This window comes from Leguminivora glycinivorella, chromosome 25 (genome assembly GCF_023078275.1).
Source record: "Leguminivora glycinivorella isolate SPB_JAAS2020 chromosome 25, LegGlyc_1.1, whole genome shotgun sequence".
In the NCBI taxonomy this organism is placed as follows: domain Eukaryota; kingdom Metazoa; phylum Arthropoda; class Insecta; order Lepidoptera; family Tortricidae; genus Leguminivora; species Leguminivora glycinivorella.
Genome location: NC_062995.1, coordinates 3,820,127 through 3,838,317, shown reverse-complemented (window position 1 = coordinate 3,838,317; position 18,191 = coordinate 3,820,127). Strand labels below are relative to the sequence as shown.

General features: G+C 38.9%; 1 protein-coding gene across 1 annotated transcript; it reads left to right on the top strand.

Annotated features, from left to right (window-relative positions):
* Window positions 1-202: 202 nt before the first annotated feature.
* Window positions 203-17,635, top strand: LOC125239217. The gene is made up of 9 exons (XM_048146740.1): window positions 203-535; window positions 1,831-3,174; window positions 4,027-4,081; window positions 4,805-4,876; window positions 7,734-9,173; window positions 10,713-11,092; window positions 11,950-12,065; window positions 13,756-13,906; window positions 15,184-17,635. Exons 1-9 carry the CDS (start codon window positions 446-448, stop codon window positions 15,385-15,387), a joined length of 3,852 nt encoding a protein of 1,283 aa, XP_048002697.1. The 5' UTR covers window positions 203-445; the 3' UTR covers window positions 15,388-17,635.
* The last annotated feature ends 556 nt before the right edge of the window (window positions 17,636-18,191 follow it).

Genomic DNA, 18,191 nt, shown 5'->3' with positions numbered 1-18,191 from the left:
TCATTGTTACAGAAAGTAAACCTTTGAAAATAAAAGTGTCTGAGCTGTGATAGGAAAGATGATTCAATCTAAAAAATCTGTTCAAAATTGTGATTTACATCATACATAATATGTGGTTTCAAAACGTACCTCAACAGTACTTTCTCGTCAACTACCCGCGTGGAGTCACCTCAATTACTATGCGACTTAAATGAGATGCATTCGTATGAATTGTCATTTTGGCGCTAGTATCAACGCAAGTTTACCAGAAAAGAAAGAGAGATCCGATTATTTCTGTCGATAACCACGGTCATTAGAAACAACTTCAGTTTAACCGAATCAAATGTCATTCACTTCACAAGTTCATAAAAAGCTGTATTGCGAGTACTTATTTGAGAATTTCGTTTAATTTTCCATCTAAACGGTGTGGTGCTTTAATTAAAGAAATAAATATGCGTGATTAAAAATGGCCGAAAACAATCGAAAAAGGTCCAGGAAATCTAAACTAGTGCCGAGGCAATGTGTTGACTATGTCGAAGATGTTTCGTCTTTGCAGGTAGGCCATTTTGTTACAATGCAGTTTGTGGGTACGCGACATAATTACTTTGACACAGTCATGTTATATTACTACTCGGATTTGAATGAATCGTTTAATTATGAATGATTTGTAATTGAATTTCAGTAGTATTCATACCCCCATTTTTACGTAACTTTGATATAAATTACTATATTATCAAAGAGATGGTAAGAAGTCGAATGTGGGTAGACATCATAGATTCACCTTACGATGTACATTTTTTAAATAAATAGGTACACAGTAGGCATGTATGTATGTTTGTAAGAGGCATTACGCTCATCTTTATTCACAATCGTATTATTTATTTTGTGAATAATAATGTTTCTCAATAAAATGAAAGTTTATTTTTACACGCTTTTTGCGCATGCGTAAAAGAAGACACGTATATACCTTCTATTATTTTAGTTTTTTAGTGGGGTGTCATGATTAGATATAGTTATGATATTATTGATTATATAAAGATGTTGATTTAAATAAGATATTATTCCAAATTCAACTGGATACCATTGCAGTGTCGTCTTGCTCTTAGAGTCAGTCAAAGACTCCTAGTCATACTAAGATGGAATATAGTTTAGAAGCTGGGTCAGGTTCTGCTGTGGTGGTGTGGTCCAGGGTTCATGATGTAAAATATGGTGGTTCGAATCTGGCCTCCATCACTTGAGGTGTATGCTAGTTTTCTTTAACCTGATTATAAAAATGACCCGCAAGAAGGTTTTATCCGGCTGTCCGGTTCTTCAGAATAATGTCTATATATTATATGGCTGTCCCCTGAAATCCTTCAAAGTTTGGGCATATTGTAGAGGCTTCAGACAAACTAATACATCTTAAGGCCCTGATGGAGGGGGTCTCATATTGTCCTAATTTTGTATGTTTCATTTTTATTTGTACAAACATGAATGCAATAAAGGTATGAGATGAGGCATGCAGAGACCCATGCTTTGGGTTGCTGAAATATTCTTAAATCAAACTTTGCCCACGGCTTCTCTTGCGTTAGAAAGGGACAAAAAGTAGCCTATATCACTTTTCTATCCCTTCAACTATCTCCACTTAAGAAATCACGTCAATTTGTCGCTCCGTTTTGCCGTGAAAGACGGACAAACAAACAGACACACACACTTTCCCATTTATAATATTAGTAAAGTATTGATTCCCTCCGATAAATAATCTGATAATTTTGCCTTAAAAATGATCTGTGGGCCTCAGTTGATCTGTATAGATTACATCACCAATATTTTTGTATACATTTAAGAACAATTTTGTCTCTGGTATTCCAGGAACCGGCCCAAAAGAAACTTCTTCTAGAAAAGATTAAGAAAGAACCAGAAGACTACATCCCCCCTGAACATGATCCCTCCACACATAAATTCTCCGTGGAAGTGGAAATCGAAGGCATGGACACCTCCGCTCCCGACGAAGATGCTCCAGATTACATGAAGTACCTCTTCAGTCTGTCCAAGGAGTCTGAAGAACAGCCGGAGACTTCACAAAACTTGGAATATGCTGATAATACCTTACTGATAGAACAGAAACTGACTGTACCAATAACTGACGAAGAGAAAAATAGCATTGTAGATGTAAAGAAATTACAGAAAATGCTAATGGTTCTACACAGGAAATACCCTAAGCAGACAGAAGCTGTAATGCATTGCAGGAACCAGTGGGGTCAGGCGTTCCACGAGAGATGTCCTGCGGAGGTCAAGAGAACTCCTCAAGAGATCGCTCTACAGGATGTCCTCGGAAGGTGGAAGCAATGGACAGTAGTGACGAGAGCTAGAGAAAGCCCGTACTGCTACAAATGCTACATTTGCAACAACGGCTGGTGGACGTACACAGAGTTCATTGCACATATAAATCAGCATTCAGTTTTCAAACTGCAAATACAAACTAGTAATCTAGAGTGCGATATAGTTGCTTACGAAGGCGACGTGCCGGGCGTTAAAGACATCGATATACACGGTAAATGCACGAAATGCGCTAAAACTTATCACCATCACTTGACTAATAAGAGATCTACAGACGCGTATTATTATTGCAACTATTGCGATGAGAGATTCCAAACGTGTCGAACTTTAAATAAGCATGAAGCTGCTTGTCCTCGAAATCCTATAAGGGTCTTGGCTTTCTCGAAAGCCGGGAAAGACTTCTCATTGACAGATTTCTCTTGCGTTATATGTAAGACTCTCTTCTTATCGAACCCGGACTTGGAAGAACACATGATCATATGTCACAAAGTGAGATCAGATGAGCCTATAGTCACCGTGTATAAGACATGCAAAGACTGCGAGCAGAATTACTATAACTTCTTCTGTCATGTGTGCTTAAAGAAGAATTTTGTGACGGAGTGCAAGCATTGTTCTAGAAAGTTCCAGAATAAACAGATGCTGGACCATCATGTGAAAATGTGGGATAAGATAGCGCAGTGTAAAATCTGCGATAAGTATTTGGTGAAAAGTTGTATGGCAGCGGAGCATTATGCGTTACATAGTGAGGAGTTTTTGTTGGTGCACCGGTGTCTGATTTGTAGGAAGATCAAGGTGTTCACGACAGAGGAAGCGATGAAGATTCACTTGAATAAGTATCATAAGAGGTTCGATGCGAGGCGGCCGAAAACTGATAAGGTAAGATAAATTTCACAGTTGATGAAATATTTAAAAAATATACATGTAAACATACATGGTGCTCGTGAGTATTGCGAGAGATTTGAGCAATTTTCCTGATCCCATTTAAAGACTAAAATGTCATGTATTCTTTTCTGGATTTTGCCTAGTTTCAGAGTTATAACCAATTGAAAAAAAAAATTCGTATTGTTACTCAGTACACCGCTGGGCGAGTAACTATAAACATCGCCGTGTCTCTTTTATTTACACGGGAGTGCTTATTTTTTGTTCGTTTTTATAGCCGGTAGCTCGCGGTGGGACCAGTGCCATAGGTACCCTTGCTCGGAAAGGTTCTCATTAGAGATGGGCCGAATATTCGGTAAATATTCGGTATTCGGCATATTCGGCAAGATTTTCAATGTTCGTATTTGGCCGAATAGTTCGGTTACATTGCCGAATATTTACCGAATAAACAAAGTAAATAACTAATGAAGATCTTACGTATTCCATTGCATAATAAGCTCCTATTTTTGTAGCTTTCAAAGGAACTACTAAAAACCGTCAAAATATAAACACAATTGTTTTGTAAAAAAGATAAAAAAAACCGTCGTTTAAGAGTTGAGAAGAGTTCAGAGTTGTTTTAACTAAGTTTTAGTTATCCACTAAATCATAAGAACATAGTTGTAGTATGTATAACAATTATCAATCATTTCATAGTTTTAATCTTAACATTCGCTTTAAAAATATGGCGTAACCGAATATTCGGTTCGGTAAGAGCTGAACCGAATGTTCGGCCGAATATTCGTATTCGGCAAAGTCCATATTCGGCCCATCTCTAGTTCTCATATTAAAATAATTTGTTTCCGTTTACAGATAATCATGACGACACTTATGCTGCAGCAGTGCATGGTCGACCAAGTGAAGAGACGTAAGTTACATATTTTTATACCATTTGCGAAATTCGGACATTTTCCTAAAATTCTGAGTATTTTAATGTCGCAGTTTCGTTTTCTTTCAACCCCTTATTTGCCAAGAACGGCATTGTAACTTTAGCAGTTTCATGTGCTCTGCCTACCCCTTTATGGGAAACAGGCGTGATTGTATGTATTAGAGATGGGCCGAATATTCGGTAAATATTCTGTGTTCGGCATATTCGGCAAGATTGATTTTCAATGTTCGTATTCGGCCGAATAATTCGGTAGCATTGCCGAATATTTGCCGAATAAACAAAGTAAATAACTTAAGAAGATCTTACGTATTCCATTATTTCCATTGGATAATAAGCTCCTATTTTAGTAGCTTTTTAAGGAACTACTAAAAAGAGTTAATTAATACATCAAAATATGTAAAAAAAAACCGTAGCTTAAGAGTTGAGAAGAGTTCAGAGTTGTTTTAACCAAGTTTTAGTTATCCACTAAATCATAAGAACATAGTTGTAAATGTTGTAATATCATATGTAACCATTATCATTTATCAATCATTTAATAGTTTTAATGAACATCCGCTTTAAAAATATGGCGTAACCGAATATTCGGCCGAATGTTCGGTTCGGTAAGAGCTGAACCGAATGTTCGGCCGAATATTCGTATTCGGCAAAGTCCATATTCGGCCCATCTCTAGTATGTATGCATAATTTGTTGGAATTTTTCAGCTACACCGAAGCCCGCGGTAAAAAACAACTACGCTAAAGACTTCAAACTCACGCGGGGCGAAACGGTTCCACGTAAGTTTTTTTTTTGTATGAATAGGTAGACGTTAGACCACAATCACACCACATCACGTATAATATAATAATAATAATAATAAATTCTTTATTTGCAAAAAATATGGTACAACAAGGTGACAATGGTAAGGTTCCTGTACAGTGACATATTTTGCTGGTTAGGCATGCAAAATGTGGTCTTAATCTAAATACATTGCTTGTATAAGTGGACAAGACATAGGTTGGGTAGGTACTTAAAACTATAACTATACTAACATTATTACTATTATTAAGCTTGTAGAAACTCATTAATAGAGTAAAACACTTGTTTTTTCAGCCATATATATAAATTGAATTTAAATTGTTTCAGAGGCAGGGGCTTAAGATTTTCAGGAAGTGCATTAAATATTTGCATACATAAATAATAACTATTTTTTGTAAAAAGGGAACTGTTTGGAATGAAATCTAGTACAAGTTTATCCGGAAATCGTGTGTTTCTTTGGTAAACATCAATGGCCTTTTTGAATAAATCTGGGTTCTTTTTTACAAAAATGGCTGCCTCGTATATATACATGGATGGTAGTGTCAAAATTTCATGTTTTTCAAATAAGGGTTTACATGAATCCCACGGAAGTACCCCACACATTGTTCTTAAACATCTTTTTTGTGCTACAAATGCCCTATTTACATCACTGCAATTTCCCCATAGAAGGAGGCCATACCTTAAATTTGACGCTATGTATCCGTGATATGCCATAAGGAGTGTGCTCCATGTTGAAATGCTACGCAGTCTTCTAAGAACATATGTGAATCTAACTAGTTTATCGCACACAGTATCCACTTGATTTTTCCAATTGCAGTGTTTATCAATAGTAATGCCTAAAAATTTAGCTGTATCTACTTCTTTTATTTGCGTATCATTGTATTTAATATTTAAATCTTTATCTTTATTTTGTCTGCTATGGAATTGCATGTATAAGGTTTTATTCAAGTTAACTGATAAATTATTATATGTAAGCCATTCTATTACTGATTTGATTGTATTATTAATATCACTATTGTACTGTTTATCATCTTTACTTGTAATTATAATTGATACATCATCTGCAAAAAGTGTACATTGGTGAGTGGTGATATCTGGTAGATCATTGATATATAATAAGAAAAGTAGTGGTCCCAGAACACTACCCTGTGGGACTCCTAGACGATTTTCCATGAATGAAGATCTATGGCGGGTTATTGTGGCATCTTTGGAGCTTCCTATTTCAACACATTGCCGTCTGTTTGCTAAGTATGACTTAAGCCATTGCAAAGTTGGTCCTCGTATGCCAAGATTATAAAGTTTTTGAATTAGTAGTTCATGTGACACAAAATCGAACGCCATTGACATGTCAAAGAAAACTACTACTGTTGGCTTTTTTTTATCGACACTTCGGACGATCTGATCTATTAGTTTGAAAGTGGCAAGTGTGGTGCTTTTATTTTTTTGGAAACCGTTCTGCTCTTTTTTAAGTATCTGATATTTTTCTAAAAATGACATGATTCGTGTATGAATAGCTCTTTCAAATATTTTGGAAATTACTGGAATTAGTGTTATTGGTCGATAGTTGCACATTATGGACTTGTTATCTAATGTCTATCGCAATCATTGTTTTACAGTTCTACTTTTCCGCACTTGGTGGTGTGAAAAGCAGATTTCTTTTAATACTACGTCTGTGGCAAACAAGCATACGGCCCTCCTGATGGAAAGCGGACACCGTCACCTATGGACGCCTGCAACTCAAGGAGTGTCACGTGCGCGTTGCCAACCCATTAGAAACTTGTACACTCCTTTTTGTTGTGTTAAGCCACAGTATAATAAAGAGTACTATCGTCCAGTATGGCCACTCCCGCTCCCCGCTGAAAGTGCCGCCCACCCCTTCTCGGTTACCTCACAGTTACCGCCTGTCAAAAAAGCGAACAGTCGACCTGTCATATTTCACTCATACAAGCATAGTACGCGTTCACCTACACGAGCTTAGACTGTGTGCTAGGAACGCGCCTCTTTCATATATTTGATCGCCAGTGTCCGAGGTGTGGTTAAGTACCTACACAGCAAAAAAGAGTGTACAAGTATGTATGTAGAGTATGTTTCACAAAAGTTAGCAAAATTATGTTTATCTTAGGCATTAGCACTAAAAACCCTCACTGCACCCTGGATTCAATAAGCGCATTCGCAGTGAATATATCATTTGGTTCCTTTTGATGCAATCTACAAGAGGTGTTTTAGGTACTTCATTTCCCTAGTAGTTAAATATGTGACTTTCTCAAGTAAAAGGTACCACATTGTCGCTTACCATAAGATAGAAATTTGTTCATATTTTTGTACAAATTACATGTTAGAATGTCCTTGTACAGAAGCTACAATATGGGACACTAGCTTTTGCCCGCGGCTTCGCTCGCGTTAGAAAGAGACAAAAAGTAGCCTATATCACTCTCCATCCCTTCAACTATCTCCACTTAAAAAATCACGTCAATTCGTCGCTCCGTTTTGCCGTGAAAGACGGACAAACAAACAGACACACACACTTTCCCATTTATAATATTAGTATGGATTGGTTTTTGCCTAAAAACGGTACAAACTTCAAATATAAATGTCACCATCATATTGATCAGCCCTTTATCGCCCACTGCTGACCAAAGGCCTCTCTTCTAGTACGCCACTTCTCCCGGTCCTGGGCTAGTCTCATCCAGTTGTGACCCGCAGTTTTTCGGATGTCGTCGACCCAACGAACCAACGAATGCCAGGCACTTCTTACATTTGTTAGCGGCCACCATTCCGTCAACATTAAAAAAAAAATGTATTCGTTACTAAGTAGGTAAACTTGTTTCTTTACAGAAGTTCGAGTTTACGTGCCAGTACATAAAAACCAAGATAAAAAAACCGACAATGATAATCAAGCGACAAATACTACAATAGCTCATGACGAGACAAAAACCATGAGGCCAGACGCCATTAAAGAAACTCCCATAAAGATTAAACAAGAAAAAGAAGACCCTGAAGATATACCAGAGGTACCTGTCGACATAACAGTACAGTTACCTGAAGTCACAGAAATGGCTGCACAAAACATTAAAATAGAACAGATTGATATAGAAGAAGAAAAAATCATGAAAGCACCTACCGCTAAAACTACAGAAGTAGTTAAACATACGGAAGTTCGAAAAGAAAAAAATACGTCAGAACAAGAAGTGATTAAAGAAAAAGTTACAACAGAAAAAGAAGTGATTAAAGACGAAGTTGCGACAGAAAAAGTAGTAACTGACGAAAAAAGTACTACAGAAAAAGAAGTAATCAAAGAAAAAGTTACTACAGAAAAAGAAAAAAGCGAAGAAAATGTTACGACAGAAACAGAAGATAGTAAAGAAAAAGTGGCTGAAGAAATTGAGGATCGTAAAGACATGATTAATATAATTTCAGATTTGTCAGAGTTCCTCGATATAAAGCCTGATATTGTGGTCAAAGAGGAAAAACTTTCCGACGACGAAGCTGCTCAAGCTACGAAAGCACTAACAAATATACTGCAATTATCAAACACAGAATCAGATATATCTAAAGTTTTTAAAGCATCAAGTGCTTTTGCGGAAGAAGTGACAGATAACTCTGAGCATTCCACAGTATTCAACATTTCTAAAACGGTATTAGAAGTTAAACAAGAAAAAGATATGGAAGATGATCCTATAGCAGTAAGCCCTAACGCTTCAATTCAAAGCAGTGAAACTTCAGAACTAAGCTCCTTAAACTTAGAGCCAGAAGTCATTCTAAAAGCAGGTTACAGAAAGCGGAAGATCTACAAATGCAATAAATGTGACTATGCTGGATTTCACAGGGAATATAAGGACCATATAAATAATCATTGCACGAAGCCCATCGCTAAAGAATTTATAGCTGATGTTTACTACAACTGCACGAAGTGTGATAAATGTTTTCCTACATTAAAAAAGTATGCTTTGCATTTTGAGAAGCACGGCTACCGTTATATGTCGTGCCCTCAGTGCGGTCAAGATTTTGAAAGTGCCACCAAATTAATGCCACATCTAAATAATCACTTGAAAGCGCAGTTTTTTAAACTACAGTTGATAAAAAGTTGTGAAGATACGGATAATTGTAAAGTGTACGAGTGCAAAAAGTGTAAGGAGACGGTAAATCAGGAGAAGTGGTTCGAGCATTGGGAGAAGCATTTGGAGCTGCTGAAGCCTGCGGAGAAGGACCAGAATGTGAAGATTGGAGAGCGCGGGGAACGGTCTCTGAATGCGGGGTCTATGAAGAAAGTGTTAGGTAAGATTGTGCATATTTTTTGATGAATACTCTGGCATATTAAATTGTATTTGGGTATTTAATGCATGATAATCATACCTAGATATTTTTCTAGCATGAACGAAAAAGTGTTGCCCGCAAATGACGAAATGATAGGTATTTAGAAAAATTCCAAAATTTGTGTGTGTGTAAGTATGCGTGCGTGCGTGCATGTGTGTGTATATCAGATTCATTACTTTAATCAGTCTGATTTTTAATCCTTTTATGATAGAGATGACGACTACATAAAAAAATGGCATTCTGTTTAGTCTGTCAGTTACATCGTCCAAAAATACTAAACATATATTTTTAGCTTTTTCTAATTAATGAAAAAATAACTAACTAACTAGTATGGCACTGTGATCCAAAGAGGATCTTGGCCTCCAAAACGAGAGCACGCCACTTATCCCGATCCTGCGCAGCTTCCTGCCAATTATCGGCTTGTAGCTGACACAGATCCGCCATCACGCTGTCTCCCCAGCGGTATCTGGGCCGACCCGCCGGGCGGCCACCAGTTGGTCTTCCCAGATACGCGCTCTTGGCAGCCCGATCCGAACTCATTCTGAGTAGGTGGCCGAACCAGCGAAGTCTGTGGGATTTGGTTACGCCGATGATGTTCGCTTCGCCCACCAACTCCTCTATTTCGGTATTCCTCCTTATCCTCCACGTGCCGTCATCTCTCTTGACAGGTCCCAGGATTTTCCGGTATATCTTCCTTTCCGCTACAAGGAGCCGGCTTTCCTCTTTTTGTGTTAGTGTCCAGGCCTCACAGCCATACATTAGGATTGGTCGAATTACGGTGTTATATATTCTCAGCTTAGTATTTCTACTGAGAAGCCTGGACACCAACACTTTATGGAGGGCTGCACTGCACCGCAGCGCACTCTGGATGCGAGTTATAATTTCCTCCTCCCTGGTGTTTGTGTCGGTGATGGTGCATCCAAGATACCGGAATTTGTCAGTTCCATGGTAGACGGTACCCCCAACATGAAGACTTGCGCGCTTGACTCGCGTATTTTTGTAGCGCTTCATGTGAAGGTATTCAGTTTTGGACTGGTTAATCCTGAGACCTATCCGAGAGGCCTCTCGTTCGAGGACACTAGCTGCCAGCTCTACTTCCCCTCGACTTTTCCCTAATAAAGCAAGGTCGTCCGCGTACCCTATCACTTTGTGCCTGCCGCTCAACTCCAGCCCTATGTCCAGCGCTAACACTTTTCGGACAACATGTTCAAGGGCCAAGTTGAAGAGCAGAATTGAAATTGAAAGTTGAATTAATGAAAAAATATAAAGATATATTATAAAGCATCAGAGTTCCGGAGTGGGGGCTTGTGACGTCACTTCTAAGTAAAAATTGTACCTAGACGTGACGTCACGCGAAACTTCAACGCACTGTACCGTCGTCATTATTCGTTTACGAGAAAAAAGAAAAAATACGTGTCTAAAATTCTTTGATAATCTAACTGACGGAGTAATTAGTTTTTTTTAGTTGTCTCACCTATTTATATATTCGTCCAATTTCAGAGATCCTGACCAAACAGTTCACCAACGAGAGCAAACATGCTAAATCCTGCATCGTGTGCTCCCGCGTGTTCGAACGCAAGAACGACACCAAACGGCACCTCATTGAGCACCTTCTAGAAGATGCTTACGCCAACATCGTCGACAACCAACTGCTCAGATGTCAAATATGCGAAGACCTACACAGGAAACCAGATAACTATAAGAAACATATGAGAGACCATGCGAACTTACCTATATATAAGTGTGGATTGTGTAACAAAACTTTTAGTGATTCAAGCAATTTCACTAAGCATAAGAAGATACACAATTTGAAGGCGTATATTTGTGATATTTGCAGTAAGAGGTTCCAAGCGAAGCTTTCTTTGGAGAAGCATATGCAGGTTAGTTAGAAATTATTACTAAATACTTTATATTGACCGGGATATAGACCGTGATGAAGTCAGAATTGAACAAACGTAGTGACACTGAGTAGTGTGTTTGGACAGACCATCGAGTGTGAATGCGACCAGTGGTAACGCTGAAAGTGAACGCAGCCGACGCGCGCGCAGGAGGGTAGGTCGCGCGCTGTCTACGCAACTTTGACATCCACCCGCCTTCGTCAGTTTTCCGTGATCATGATGCATGCAACTGCGTCTAAATATCGGGAGCTCGACAAAGATCAAAAAGGTAATCACGGTCTATATCCCGGTCAATATAACATACATACATACATACATACATACAATCACGCCTGTATCCCATAAAGGGGTAGGCAGAACACATGAAACTACTAAAGCTTCAGTGCCACTCTTGGCGAATAAGGGGTTGACAGAAAACGAAACTGTGACATTGCAGTGACAGGTTGCCAGCCTCTCGCCTACGCCACAATTTAACCCACGGGAAGAAAGGGGGTGGTGAAATTCTTAACCCGTCACCACACAGGCAAACACACACACACACATTATAATAAAGAGTACTATCGTACAGTGTGGCCTCTGCTTAACCCATCATATTATTGATGTTAGAGGCCATTGATCGTACAGTATGGCCACTCCCGCTCCCCGCTGAAAGTGCCGACGACCCGCTGTCGGTTACCACACAGTTACCGCCTGTCAAAAACGCGAACAGTCGTAATCTTACTCATACAAGCATGGTCCGCGTTCACCTACACGAGCTTAGACTGTGTGCTAGGAACGCGCCTCTTTCATATATTTCGCCAGTGTCCGAGGTGGTAATGTCGTAATTATGTTATTTTCAGATGCACATGGAGACAGATCCTATAACTTGCGACAAGTGTCCTCGCGTGTTCTACGCTCGCTCGTTTTATAATCGCCACTACAGGCAGCAGCACGACAAGCTAGTCACCAAATTCAGGTATGTACTTACCCTATACCACATACCGTATGCCATATTGAATAGTATGGTAGATAGATAGATAGATAAATAACTTTTTCCCCTCACTAGCTCGGAAACACGTGTTTTGTCCTTTAATACCAGCGGGTAAAAACGCGTTTTATCCACTAGTGGGTAAAGTAATTTGACCTTGAATAAAGTCAAATTAACTGCTTTAAAATTGATAAAGTAGGTGAATCATAGTAATAATAGTTATTTGTTATACAAGAGTGCAAAGTTGTATTTTAACGCCGAGTGTGGAATTGAAAGCCGAGCAAGCGAAAGGATTCTATAGTTGAACCACGAGCGAAGCGAGTGGTTCGAGAGTAGAATCCTGAGCCTGCGAGTTTTTCAATACACGAGAAGTAAAATACATTTGCACTCGTGTGTAACACAAAACTTTTCCCCTCACTATAGCGAGGAAAGTACAACGCAAAAAACGCGTTTATCACTGCTTCCAGTAGTTCCACAGGTGGTAAAACATCTTCGTCACTAGATTAACCCACTTTTATCAATTTTAAAGCAGAAAATTTGCCTCTATTCAAGGTCAAATTACTTTGCCCACTAGTGGATAAAATGCGTTTTTACCCGCTGGTATTAAAGGACAAAACACATGTTTCCGAGCTAGTGAGGGGAAAAGATGATTTACCACCTGTGGAACTACTGGAAGCAGTGATAAACGCATTTTTTGCGTTGTAGTTTCCTCGCTATAGTGAGGGAAAAGTTTTGTGTTACACTCGGGTGCAAATGTATTTTACTTCTCGTGTGTTAAAAAACTCGCAAGTTCAGGATTCTATTCTCGAACCACTCGCTTCGCTCGTGGTTCAACTATAGAATCCTTTCACTTGCTCGTTTTTCAATTCCACACTCGGCGTTAAAATACAACTTTGCCCCCTTGTATAACAAATAACTATATTCGTATCCACAACACAACATATAAAGGCTTAAAATAAACAGGAAAAAAGAAATGTGAGTACACCGCTTAACTTAACTAACCAAAGAAAAAAGAAACAACATTATAAAGAAACATGTGTCGTGGTACAAGAGGCGCTGGCTCAGCGTTGTGATGTGGCAAACCACATCGCTGGTATTCTGCCAGTACCTTAGAAAAAAAGTAATTAAATTAAAACACCTGAATGTGTGTGTGAGTGAGAGTGTATATGGTCAAAGACACATGTAGACGGATAAAGTCTAAGAAAAAAACGTACTTCAAAGCCATAGAGAAAAAGGTACGGTGACCTAAATGGCATTACACCTTTGGGGTACGCTCAGCTAGATGGCGCTAATATTAATATTTGACATTTTAAAACGTATCAAGCTAAGAATATGGGCCAAATTGTCAAAACTGAGGTCCAATAGTTTTAAGCCTGTGTCGAGAGATGGCAGTCTATGCACTGTGATTACATATTTTACTTCGACAGTAACTCTCTATAATACTCGATCCTCTTTGGAGCCGGCGTAGGTCCAATTCCCGAAAAGTTTGTACATTTGGATCACACGTCTCCGATTTTGATAAAAATTGGTAGGCTGATAGAGTCCATGATGCTGAGTAAGATCCACTAGGTTTCCCAAATTGTCCTATGTAGTTTGTATGAAACCTTCCTTTTTTGTTACCAGATTTCTATACATTTTCAGTAACAAAAAAGGAAAGCAACTATTCACAATATTTCAGATGCCAGCTGTGCAAGGAGAAATTCGCGTCAGTGCGGGAGAAATGGGACCACCTGTGGGAGGTTCACAAAGTGCGCAAAGAGGCCGCGGACTGCCCTATCTGCGGGGTCTCCTACAGGAAGTTCATCGATGTCAAGAAACACGCCTATCAGGTGGGTCTTACTTCGTTTTTCGGTTTACAACAACAACAACATACAATCACGCCTGTATCCCATAAAGGAGTAGGCAGAGCACATGAAACTACTAAAGCTTCAGTGCCACTCTTGGCAAATAAGGGGTTGAAAGGAAACGAAACTGTGGCATTGCAGTGACAGGTTGCCAGCCTCTCGCCTACGCCACAATTTAACCCATATCCCTTAGTCGCCTTCTACGACACCCACGGGAAGAAAGGGGGTGGTGAAATTCTTAACCCGTCACCACACAGGGGTTTCGGTTTACAGGGCTGAAAAATGTTGTGTTTCACTCGGTGGCGACATTTGTTTAACCTACGTGCCTCTCGAAACCCTCGCAACGCTCAAGATTCCACATTCTGAACCACTCGCTACGCTCTGTTCAATATTGGTATCTTTCGTTTGCTCAGGTATCAATTTTGGCACTTGCGGTTAACTTTGCCCACTTTTCATTTACTTTCCACCCCTTAATTTCTAAAAGTAGCACTAGAACTTGATCAGTTTCATGTGCTCTGCCTACTCCTTTTAGTAATACAAACTAGTGTTCATGTGTGTGCGTGTGTGTTTTTATTTTGGACTAAACTCACTAACCTTCTTGCTCTCCCAAATGGGTGGTGGAAAGTTGTTCCAGCACTTTGTGCAGCGTAACGAAAATTGCCACGAAATGCAATTAAAATCATATATATAAGTATTGGTATACATAAAAACATACAATCACGCCTATATCCCATAAAGAGGTAATTAAGGGATTGAAAGAAAACATACAGATGTAATGCGAAACAATTTGCCTTCGAATTGTTACGGAAACGTACTAACGTGTCATGCTATTTCAGTCAGTCTCAGTACAAGATGTACTGACATTGACTGAACTAGCATGACAAATGCGAACGTTTCCTGAAATATATATATCTCGTTGTCTGAGTACCCACAACACAAGCCTTCTAAAGCTAGGAACATACTACGCGGACGTCCGTCGTAAATCGACCGCGGACGGGAATCTGGACAATGAATATGCACTTAACCGTGCAAACTATCGGTCGACGGACGTGGACGTGGCCTTGAGCACATGGACGTCCGATCGAAATCTGGCTCGCTGGATGTTTTGTTCCGTGCACACTGATCGGTCGCGGTCGCGGTCGATTTACGACGGACGTCCGCGTAGTATGTTCCTAGCTTTAAGCTTACCGTGAGACTCAGTCAATCTTTATATGTCCTATATTATAATATTTATTTATTTGTATTAAATATTATATTTCCAGGTCCACGGTAAATCCATAACCCTCTCCAGCCTTTGGACCCTACTGACTGCCGTGAGAGGTAAGGAGCGGCTGGATTTCCTGCAGGACAAGGCAGAGGGCAGCACTCTCGTCCTGCAGCAAATCAAAGAGGAGGCTGATGATGATGATGACGACGACTGCTTACTCATAGAGGAAGAGCCTGAGACGCTGGTGGTTTATGACTGACGCTTTATAAGGATTGTTTTAACCGTTTCTGTGCGGGTGACACGAGGTGTGTGTCATTTGGGTTTTTTCACGTGGCGTGTGACACGCGAGGTGTGTCATTTTAAAATCAACAAAAGTTTTAAAAGGAACGAATCTGTTAAAAATGTGGCTATCTATCACTGAAGAATGCTTAGTCCGTTTTCACATTATCCGATCCGATATCGGAAGGATTTCAATGGAAAAAATCCAAGATGGCGCCTGTTATGTATCGGTCCTACATCCGATATCGGATAATGTGAAAACGCACGTTGGCTGGAAACAGTGCTCGACTGAACCACTGAGCGTTTATTTATACAGGGTGGTATACCGGCCGCTATACCTCCTAATAATCTGAATATTGATTGAATGAGGAGGCACACTGACATTTTATCCCGCTAGGCGGCGCCTGTGCAAGTGTCTAGGCATGTCACTGTCATTCATATGTTTTGTAAGAGTAAAAACATATTATCTTCTCGCTCTCACGTATGAAATTCTTTATCTGTTCGATGCAAGTGCAAAGGACTAACAGGGTGGCGCCATCTGTGCCCTTTGAGTGTGCCTCCTCATTGAGAAAAGTTTATTTGACATTATCAGGAATACATTGTTAAAAATATTCGGTTTCTCATGTTACACCGTGTGTATTCGCAGATGTATTTTTGTTTAAAATTATTATTTGGGTAAAGTAGGGTTTAACTAAACCCCACCGTTATAAGTTACTATGTGAACTTGAGGCATCATGTTTTATTAAGTTATATATCGTAAGTTGCCTTCAGGAATGCATATATGTATAATAATTGAGACTATATACATCCCATTGCTGGGCCCAGTCTCCACGATAGCACTACATAATAAAATCGAAAGTATTGGATTTACTTCCCAATAATCAGGTTAATGATTATGAATATTATAATCATGCTGATTTTATTTTTAAATTACTGAATGCTACAATCGAATTGTCATTTTAAGTACTAGATTATAAAAACTATGTAGTATAGCGTCATTACTTTTTAAAAAACTTGTATCTTCGTCTGTCAATGAAAAGAAAATTGTAGTAGGTATGTATGGAATGCATATAGACTTACTGCGTTTTAACTTTGAGGAGCAGCGTGAGATACGAGATTTTTTCAAAGTAGTGACGATAGTCTTATTTCATGACTAAGGGCATTTTCAGAAATTGGGACCAAAAATTAGTGACAGTTGTTAACAAAAAATAATGTCAATCTTGTGACGCCAATTAAGAATATGTCTAAAAACCAACATTTTTCATTTTACCAGATTTTTGCAGTTTACGTAATTAACACAAAAGCAATATTTTTATTGAAATTTCATTCTTAATTATCGTCACAAAACTGACATCGAGTTAATTTTTGTTAACAACTTTCACTAATTTTGGGGCCCAATTTTTGACAATGCCCTAAAATTGGTGTAGTATTATGGTGACATGAAATGATGAAAGATTAATTTGTAAAATATAGTTTTAATTGTAACTAATAGTTAGTGATTTTGACATTTTCTATGTAATGAATAACCGTTATTTTCCGCCTAAAAAGTGTACGGTCTCGAAATAACCATACAATAATATTATAATCGTGATTTCGTGAAATCTTACGTTCATTGGAACGCTAAAAGCACTTCATGCAAAAACTCGATTTAAATACTCTCTTTCTGTCGCGTTTAATTTATCGCCACTCGTGTCGAATCCCCTCTTTTCCGCACTTGTAGCGTAATGTGCTATTAAAATGTGCATAACTTTAAATATCTGTTAAGAGCATTTTGTACAGTCCCCGGCATAAATGATTTCCGTACGTTGTCATATTAACATCTTGTTTGAAATGTCATATGAAATTGTCAAACGATTAAAAGCGACAAGGTACAGAAGTCATCACTTCTTTATGCCGGTGGCTGTACAGAACCTCTTTAAACTCTAAAAAATAATGTAGTTATTTTTATTTGCATGCCTTGTTACTGTAAACGAAACTTTAGTATGTACCCAGTAATCTTTTGAACAGGTTTTGAATGTTAAATTTTTGTGCAAGATAAAAAATGTTTTTAAGTTTTGATGTATTGTTTTGAGTTTTGGGCTTATTGTCAATGTGTTATATGTATTTGTTATACCGTGTAAAGCTTGCCCTAAACGTTGAACCCAATGATTTTTATATTGACATGCATGTTGTTTGGTACATACAATTATGTACAACCTGTTATATTATTAAGGTTAATAAATGTATACATTTCTTAACTTGGCTTTTTTCCTTTGGAGGTATCCGACCACCTTTCCTAAGTATCGATCCGAACATATCAATAGTAAGGGTACAAAGCTATGTTAGCAGTGATTTTGATAGCGTAGCGTCGATATGTCGCAGAAGTTTGACTTGTAAAACATAATTTTGCAGTATCATATCATATATATCAAAATCGCAGCTTACTCGCCATAATATTAAGTGATCTTGGTATATCTTTCACACCAATGAGATAGAACCACAGAATACATAATAGTACAAGTACAGAAGGCTCACTCCCTTTCATTTTCACACAATGCCGCCAATTTAAATTCATACCTACATTAACAAACAGACCCCACGCGAGCACCTTAAATTCTATTGCGCCGCGCGAAGGTCGTCACCACTGAATGGGCCGCGAACTCGCGGCCACCAGCATGTACTTGTAGCACGACGATGGAATTGCGGAGTGAGCCGCCTCTGATAGAACCCAGTCAAAAAAGGATATCAGTCGACACATTCACTACCAGAGAAAAAATAGCGCACTACGTCAGGATCCGCCCGCCC

Excerpts from the sequence above, each read along its gene's own strand:
- LOC125239217 (XM_048146740.1), top strand. The coding sequence starts at position 446 with ATGGCCGAAAACAATCGAAAAAGGTCCAGGAAATCTAAACTAGTGCCG. Across the intron at positions 11,093-11,949 it reads CTTTGGAGAAGCATATGCAG|ATGCACATGGAGACAGATCC; the intron begins GTTAGTTAGAAA and ends TGTTATTTTCAG. Across the intron at positions 12,066-13,755 it reads AAGCTAGTCACCAAATTCAG|ATGCCAGCTGTGCAAGGAGA; the intron begins GTATGTACTTAC and ends ACAATATTTCAG.